The 9,639-nt window shown below is 43.3% G+C and overlaps 1 protein-coding gene across 1 annotated transcript in view; it reads right to left on the reverse strand.

Moving 5' to 3' along the window:
• myo1cb (myosin Ic, paralog b) overlaps positions 1-8,555 on the reverse strand; it is a 103,760-nt gene extending 95,205 nt beyond the window's left edge. Inside the window, exon 1 of the mRNA XM_060944217.1 lies at positions 8,268-8,555. Coding sequence (XP_060800200.1) covers positions 8,268-8,360 — 93 coding nt within the window. The 5' untranslated portion in view covers positions 8,361-8,555. The remainder of the gene's footprint in view (positions 1-8,267) is intronic.
• Between the last annotated feature and the right edge of the window lie 1,084 nt (positions 8,556-9,639).

The following is a 9,639-nucleotide window of genomic DNA, read 5'->3' on the forward strand; positions in this document are numbered from 1 at the left end:
CGAGTCAGTCTCTGGGTCCACTGGTGGCTGTGGAGTGTTGAGCGTGTCAGTCAGAGAGGTAGCCGTGGACGGGGTGGCAACTGGACCTGGACTGTCCAGGGTGCTGAATAAGTCGCTGACACTGGCTGCTGTAGACACTCCGGTGGGGAACACGGTAACGTCCGTGGCGGCACAAGTGACAACCAGGGCTGGAGAGCTGCTGCCTTGGTTGCTCTGGTCCATGGTGTGTCTGGCAGAGCTGATGGCCGTAGAGACGGAGGCATGGGTGGTGGCTGGTGCTGTCAGCGTGTGGAAGACGGGAGAGTTCCTACTCTGTGGCTGGAAGAACCTCTGTGGCTGGTAGTAGGAGTGAGGCTGCTGGAAGGACGAGTGAGGCTGCTGGAAGGACGAGTGAGGCTGCTGGAAGGACGAGTGAGGCTGCTGGAAGGACGAGTGAGGCTGCTGGAAGGACGAGTGAGGCTGCTGCTGGTGGTATCTGGCCATCCACTCCCTGGTCTGTGACTGCCAAGGAGTGCCAGTGGGCGGGTTGTCATGCCACTGGCTAGGGTCCGGCTGAAACATGTCGCTCTGGGCTTGCCTGGTGGTTGTGATGCCAGGAGGGGGGGCCGACCGACATGTAGCTGAGAAGGTCGGCAGGTCCTCCTCTTCCTCTTCACTGTCTTCATCCATCAGCCGCGTGAGGATCATGTTGATACTGGCCCTGGCCTTCTTGAACTTCCGGCTCGACATTGTGAGAAGGCTGTCCCTCACGTAGTTCGCAAAGGTTGACTCAGGGGTCACTGCTGGAGGCTGGAACAAACCCCTGAGTATAGCCTCTGACTCCTTGACCTTCTCCTGCAGGGTAGCCAACACGTCATCCTCAGTGGTGGTATCCTCATCCTGTCCAGATCGTCCGGGCCTCTTGGAACTGCTGCTGCTGGAGGCTGCTGTGGCAGGTGTGGAAGATCTGGAAGGTATGGCAGCACACTCCGTGATAGAAGGTCCAGATACCGGTAAATCCTCCTGGACAGTTGCTGCAGCTGAGGCTCTGCTGGGTAGGATGGGCTTGGCTGGCTCCGGTCTGTGTCGCACTACCTCCTGCAGGAACCTGAAGTTGTTGAGCACCCACTCGTCCCTCTCTGTTCTTCTTGGGGCACCGTCACCGCTCTTGTGTTTCAGGAGTCTGGTGTTCTTATCCCGCAGTGACCGGAACCAGCCCTTCAAGTGCTTCACCGTCTTCTGCATCTTCTCTGCCTGGGCCTCCCACAACTTCTCCTTGTTGGTGATCTTGTGGTAAGCCTGGAGCTTAGAGTCCCACAATGTCCGGTTCTCTTGTAACCACTCGACCATGATGGCCTCATCAGATTCAGAGAGGCTGTAATTTATCCTGTCACTCTTCTTCCTCTTGCCTCTGTCCTGTGAGGAGGCTGCTGACAAGCTTCTGGAGGAGGAGGAGGAGCAGCTAGACCCTGGAGACCCTGGAGAGGCTGGAGATGGCGACTGGGACCTGGAGGGGGTGACTGTTGCCCTCTTGTTCTTCGGCTGCTTCTGCTGCTGGCTGCCTGCTGGCTGGCTGTCAGCCTCGCTTTCAACAGGAGGGGGATGGACCTCTGCAGTGATGGAAACAACCTCCTGGCTGGGAGAGGATGCTGCTCGTCGGCCCCTGCTGCTGCCCCGACCTCTGCTGCTGGCCCTCTTGCTCTTGGGAGGCATACTTCTTTTCTTTTTCTTTCGTTCGTTCTTCTTCGTTTTGCGATGTTGACTGCGCGGTGGTTGAAATGGAAGTGATGCACTCTGGCCAAAAGCCCCCCCTTTTATACTGCGCGTCCAGCCGCAGGTTGGCGAAACGTCACAGGAACGTCACACAAACGCTCCACGCGTTACTCGAACGCTACAGGAACGCTAGGCAGACGCTGTGGAAACGTCGAGAACGTCAGCTAGACGCTGGACAAACGTCGAGAACGTTACCTGGACGCAAGGCAGACGCTACCCAAACGCTATGATAACGCTATCAAAGCGCTGTGGACGCTATGAGAACGCTAGGTTTTGCTGCTATTTTGGACCACAAACGTCGCCTGACACTGAGGGAACGTTGGCTGAGCGTTACCCAAGCGTTACAAGAACGTTACAACATCGTTGACCTAGAAACTTAATTTGAAGAACGTCGACGTTCCCCGGCGTTTCGCAAATTTTTAAAAACGCAACCAAACGTCGAACAAAATGCTATAGTGTGACAGGGCCCTTACTCATTTATCATCAATATCCACTTTATTCTGGTCAGGGTTGTGAGGTTCTGGAACCTATCCCAGGAATACTGAGCATGAGGCAGGAATATACGCTGGATAGGACTATGGTACTACTGTATGAGTAGGCTATTTATTTGCTGTGTATTCCCTTGCCAGAGAAAAACACAGAGGTGCCTGCAGTTTGGAGCTTTCGTATTGTACACAGTGTTGTATACACTTGCCTTTTTCTTTTTTTTCCTATTAGGCATAGCAACAGATGGGCTACAGCCAGTAATTTTATACAGTACATACAAAGTGACCTATATTGTAGATTTACCTGTGAAAATGGACAGTGAGGACAGCTGCAAATTATATTGAATAATATAATATATACTGTAAAAAATGATTTGTTGTTTTAACTTAAAAAAGTTAGTGTCTGGGCTGCCTTAAAATTTTGAGTTCATTGAAATTCATATAGTAAATTAAATTGTTTGCCTCATTATGTTAACTGACTATATTAATTTCAATGAACTCAAAATTTTAAGGCAGCCCAGACACGAACTTTTTTAAGTTAAAACAACAAATCATTTTTTACAGTGTATAATAGTATATTACAACCCTGATTCCAAAAAAGTTGGGACAAAGTACAAATTGTAAATAAAAACAGAATGCAATAATTTACAAATCTCAATAACTGATATTGTATTCACAATAGAACATAGACAACATATCAAATGTCGAAAGTGAGACATTTTGAAATTTCATGCCAAATATTGGCTCATTTGAAATTTCATGACAGCAACACATCTCAAAAAAGTTGGGACAGGGGCAATAAGAGGCTGGAAAAGTTCAAGGTACAAAAAAGGAACAGCTGGAGGACCAAATTGCAACTCATTAGGTCAATTGGCAATAGGTCATTAACATGACTGGGTATAAAAAGAGCATCTTGGAGTGGCAGTGGCTCTCAGAAGTAAAGATGGGAAGAGGATCACCAATCCCCCTAATTCTGCGCCGACAAATAGTGGAGCAATATCAGAAAAGAGTCTGACAGTGTAAAATTGCAAAGAGTTTGAACATAACATCATCTACAGTGCATAATATCATCAAAAGATTGGAAGAATCTCTGTGCGTAAGGGTCAAGGCCGGAAAACCATACTGGGTGCCCATGATCTTCGGGCCCTTAGACAGCACTGCATCACATACAGGCATGCTTCTGTATTGGAAATCACAAAATGGGCTCAGGAATATTTCCAGAGAACATTATCTGTGAACACAATTCACCGTGCCATCCGCCGTTGCCAGCTAAAACTCTATAGTTCAAAGAAGAAGCCGTATCTAAACATGATCCAGAAGCGCAGACATCTTCTCTGGGCCAAGGCTCATTTAAAATGGACTGTGGCAAAGTGGAAAACTGTTCTGTGGTCAGACGAATCAAAATTTGAAGTTCTTTATGGAAATCAGGGACGCCGTGTCATTCGGACTAAAGAGGAGAAGGATGACCCAAGTTGTTATCAGCGCTCAGTTCAGAAGCCTGCATCTCTGATGGTATGGGGTTGAATTAGTGCATGTGGCATGGGCAGCTTACACATCTGGAAAGACACCATCAATGCTGAAAGGTATATCCAGGTTCTGGAGCAACATATGCTCCCATCCAGACGATGTCTCTTTCAGGGAAGACCTTGCATTTTCCAACATGACAATGCCAAACCACATACTGCATCAATTACAGCATCATGGCTGCGTAGAAGAAGGGTCCGGGTACTGAACTGGCCAGCCTGCAGTCCAGATCTTTCACCCATAGAAAACATTTGGCGCATCATAAAACAGAAGATACGACAAAAAAGACCTAAGACAGTTGAGCAACTAGAATCCTGTATTAGACAAGAATGGGTTAACATTCCTATCCCTAAACTTGAGCAACTTGTCTCCTCAATCCCCAGACGTTTACAGACTGTTGTAAAGAGAAAAGGGGATGTCTCACAGTGGTAAACATGGCCTTGTCCCAACTTTTTTGAGATGTGTTGTTGTCATGAAATTTAAAATCACCTCATTTTTCTCTTTAAATGATACATTTTCTCAGTTTAAACATTTGATATGTCATCTATGTTCTATTCTGAATAAAATATGGAATTTTGAAACTTCCACATCATTGCATTCTGTTTTTATTTACAATTTGTACTTTGTCCCAACTTTTTTGGAATCGGGGTTGTATAATATACTAAATTGTATATGTTGTGTTAGTAAAAGCACTAAAATCCCAACATCTGCACATACATAAAGTACATGCAGAAGGGTTTATAATAATAATAATAATAATAATAATAATAATAATAATAATAATATCCATAGACTATCTCATGCCAGTAAATTAACTTCTGTGAACCCTCACACATTACACATTTGCCACTTCACTGTCATATAACTTAATCCTCCTCTTAAAAAAATCCTTAAAACATTAAAATAAATTGCTGTTCCAGTGGTGACCTCAGATGCTCTGAAATTCATGCTGGGTTATTAATCCTGTGTAAGAGCCAAACTGATTGTCTTGCTCAGGCATATAATCGGCATGACAGCAGCATTAAGCAGATTTGGGTAGGAGAGCCAAACAAGGAGGAAAGGTTGTATCCTGTTGACAAGGCAAAGTTGGACGGACAAGCTGTACTTCAGGGTGTGTACCTGTCTCCTGTCACCGGTCGAGTGGAAACGGGCATTACAGCAATTGTTCCTGTCTTGACAGATCATTCAATAATAGTTCAAACAGTAGATTACCTATTTCTTACACTGATGTCTCACACACTCTCTCACACACACACGCGCGCGCGCACACGCACAGGGTGATGTGACCTTGGAGGAATGTCAGGAAACGCGTTCAGCTCCAGAATGTCTGTTTACACAAAATATAATCTCAGCTACACTGCATTCCAGATAGGACATTCATACAACAAGCCCTCACTCATTATTGTATGCTTTTTCTCATCTCATTATCTCTAGCTGCTTTATCCTGTTCTACAGGGTCGCAGGCAAGCTGGAGCCTATCCCAGCTGACTACGGGCGAAAGGCGGGGCACACCCTGGACAAGTCGCCAGGTTATCACAGGGCTGTATGCTTATTATTATTATTATTATTATACAGTTACCTGATTACATAACCATGATGGTATTTACCAATGAATAATTAATGAGACCTTTGATTATTGTGTTTATGTTGATACTGCAGTAATATATTTGCTGCCTCATCTAATCCTGCAAACTATATAGCCACTATATAAATATACAGTATACAGTTAGGTCCATATATATTTGGACACTGACACAAATTTTCTTTTTTTACCTGTTTACTGAAACATAGTCAAGTTATAGTTATATAATGGACATGGACATAAAGTCCAGACTTTCAGCTTTCATTTGAGGGTATCCACATTAAAATTGGATGAAGGGTTTAGGAGTTTCAGCTCTTTAACATGTGCCACCCTGTTTTTAAAGGGACCAAAAGTAATTGGACAATTGACTCAAAGGCTATTTCATGGGCAGGTGTGGGCAATTCCTTCATTATGTCATTCTCAATTAAGCAGATAAAAGGCCTGGAGTTGATTTGAGGTGTGGTGCTTGCATTTGGAAGATTTTGCTGTGAAGAAAACATGCGGTCAAAGGAGCTCTCCATGCAGGTGAAACAAGCCATCCTTAAGCTGCGAAAACAGAAAAAACCCATCCGAGAAATTGCTACAATATTAGGAGTGGCAAAATCTACAGTTTGGTACATCCTGAGAAAGAAAGAAAGCACTGGTGAACTCATCAATGCAAAAAGACCTGGAGACTCACAGAAGACAACAGTAGTGGATGATAGCAGAATAATTTCTATGGTGAAGAGAAACCCCTTCACAACAGCCAACCAAGTGAACAACACTCTCCAGGAGGTAGGCATATCAATATCCAAATCTACCATCAAGAGAAGACTGCATGAAAGTAAATACAGAGGGTTCACTGCACGGTGCAAGCCACTCATAAGCCTCAAGAATAAAAGGGCTAGATTGGACTTTGCTAAAAAACATCTAAAAAAGCCAGCACAGTTCTGGAAGAACATTCTTTGGACAGATGAAACCAAGATCAACCTCTACTAGAATGATGGAAAGAAAAAAGTATGGCGAAGGTGTGGTACAGCTTATGATCCAAAGCATACTACATCATCTGTAAAACATGGCGGAGGCAGTGTGATGGCTTGGGCATGCATGGCTGCCAGTGGCACTGGGTCACTAGTGTTTATTGATGATGTGACACAGGACAGAAGCAGCCGGATGAATTCTGGGGTATTCAGAGACATACTGTGTGCTCAAATCCAGCCAAATGCAGCCAAACTGATTGGTTGGCGTTTCATAATACAGATGGACAATGACCCAAAACATAAAGCCAAAGCAACCCAGGAGTTTATTAAAGCAAAGAAGTGGAATATTCTTGAATGGCCAAGTCAGTCACCTGATCTCAACCCAATTGAGCATGCATTTCACTTGTTAAAGACTAAACTTCAGACAGAAAGGCCCACAAAAAAACAGCAACTGAAAACCGCTGCAGTAAAGGCCTGGCAGAGCATTACAGTAAAAAGGAGGAAACACAGTGTCTGGTGATGTCCATGAGTTCAAGACTTCAGGCAGTCATTGCCAACAAAGGGTTTTCAACCAAGTATTAGAAATGAACATTTTATTTACAATTATTTAATTTGTCCAATTACTTTTGAGCCCCTGAAATGAAGGGATTGTGTTTTAAAAAACTGCTTTAGTTCCTCACATTTTTATGCAATCATTTTGTGCAACCCACTGAATTAAAGCTGAAAGTCTGAACTTCAACTGTATCTGAATTGTTTTGTTCACAATTCATTGTGGTAATGTACAGAACCAAAATTAGAAAAATGTTGCCTCTGTCCAAATATTTATGGACCTAACTGTATAATAAAGCACGAAAGAGTACAAGCTGATAGAAAAGTGTACAACAATTTTTCAAATTTTTTCCCTTCTCAGTCAAATGAATCTAATCTTGCATGCATTGTTTTAATGAATCCACAATGCCACCAAACCCCAGAAACAATTTCATTACCCAACTAGACAGGGACACTCTAACGAGTGCAAACCCCGCCTTTTCCCTATTAAAATACATTGGGCGAAAATTTCGAAGTTCTGCCATGACCTTGACCTTTGACCTCCAAAATTTAATGGTTTCCTTCCTGGGTGATTGGCAACACATGTACAAAATTTGGTCCAAATCGATCCATTGGTTCTTGAGATATCTTGCAGACACACAGACAGACAGACAGACAGACAGACAGATACACACACACACAGACTGACGCAGGTGAAAATAATAACCCCTCCGACTACTGTCGGCGGGGTTAACAAGTGATGAATCTAGTCATTTTAATTTCCTTCTTACATTTAAGACAAGCAGGAGAAAGTGGGACTGATGTTAATATCTGCATTCAATGTCTGGTTTATTTAGAAATTATCATGTTAATATTAACTATAGGTGAGAAAAGAGATTTAAAAAAAGGAAACATTTCAACACATTTTCCCAGTTACAGTACACTGGTGTCGGGAAACCGAGAAGGGAATTCATCCTTGAGTGAGCTAAATTATATATATACAAAATATAAACTGCACTTTATGTTTGCTTTAAATGGTGTGTTGCATAGATTTTATTTTTCTTATTACATGAACAAATGGCAGCCCAGTTTTCAGAAATCTTATTGCCTCACTGCTGACATATTCGAGTACAAGTGATTTTAAAGTCAATAGAAAACAAAAATTTTCAGTCCAGCACATACTGTATATGCCTGAATAATGATTGTCTCTTTATTCTTTTGTCATGAAGATTATTCTTTACAGGGTGCCGGGTGAACAGGTGATAGGTTATAATTGATATCCCAGACATCTAGTCCCTGATGTGGAAAATTCAAGTGTTGTTCTTACTGATTACCACAGCAGCAGAGGACGCATGTTACGGTAACAACAATCAAGTTGCTTTACCTGGTCAGCTATTACCAGCCTCCCTTTTAAAAGAAAATACACAATGCTTCTACCTTGGCGCAGCAGTTACAGTAGCTCTCTCCATTCTTCCCAGGAGGCAGGATGATCTCTCCTGTTGGAACCAGCTGAATCTTCAGTTCCATCATGTTGTCCGTCTCCCTGTGTACCTCTCCACTACACACGCCTTGCACACACACCACTAATGCTCGTCTGTGGATGCAGGAGATTGTGCTAAACAGAGTACAGAGCTCTTTTCGGAATCCAGCTTCATTAACGTCATACAATATAGTGGTGAAAGCAAATGTGAGCGAGATGCAGTGTTGTATTGTCACCTTGAGCAGTGAGAAAGCCAATGTGAATTTCCTCTATATAAGGCGAGGCAGGAGATATGGTGGGATGTCCGGGACTCTTCCCGAAGCCAGCCCTGCTATATAATTAATGTTCCTGCTGCTGGCTGAGCTGCTTTGGACGCCGTAGGTTTGCCGCCAGGGCTTCCTCTAGGCTCCAGCATCCTGTCCTCGACATTCCCAGATTAAGCACTGGGAGGAAGGCACTTTGCTTCCCCTACATATGCTGTATATACATAAATCTATATGTTTGTTTTCTATAGAAAGAAAACCTTTTGCAGTGTGGGACAGAACCCGTTAGTTCAAAGACTTTGTTTTTGAGTTATTGAGTTTAAAAAGGATCAATTAAACAGGTCTCCAAACCCACTCTGAGAACAACTAATCTACAGAATGTTGCCTTCATTCATGACAACGGGTTACTGTTTTAAGGAGAAAAGAAAAGGTTAGATAGATAAGATATTGTGGCCAATAACTTTTGTGACAGTGGGGCGTTAATGTTTTTCAAATAAACATCCCTGTTGACCTTCACCCTGATGCTGGCTGGCTATTGACCCAGACATTCTTGTTTGTTCCTGAGCAGCATGTCACACCCAGCCCAAGCGATTATAGACTCCTCTTATTATAGTCATCCAAACACTGATAAATTATACATACTGTGACGTCTAGAGAATTTGAAACCCCAGTTAATGTCTTATGACAAGTCAGCAGAAACACTGCATTAAATAATTATCAAAAAATAAGAGATATTATATGAGAGAAATAATCGATCAGAAGCACTGGTTGAAAGAGGTTGTATCCCAAGACTTCTGGAGATAGTGGTAGAGTGCATTCAAAATGTTTGTGAAAAAATATAGCAGAGTAAGTGCTGGAATATCAAATAATTATGTCCGTGCTTGTGTGTGTGTGTAGCTTGAGCATGGTGGTACCTACGTACTATTGTCAGTGATAGGTATGTCAGTAAAATATAGCTGAATTAAAAGAGGAAATCACAGACACACACATCCTGTGACCTGTGACACAGCTGGGACATTCATGATTCCTGGGCATCAACAGGAAACAGCCTGTCATGGTGGCCCTC

Source organism: Neoarius graeffei, chromosome 17 (genome assembly GCF_027579695.1).
Source record: "Neoarius graeffei isolate fNeoGra1 chromosome 17, fNeoGra1.pri, whole genome shotgun sequence".
Taxonomy (NCBI): domain Eukaryota; kingdom Metazoa; phylum Chordata; class Actinopteri; order Siluriformes; family Ariidae; genus Neoarius; species Neoarius graeffei.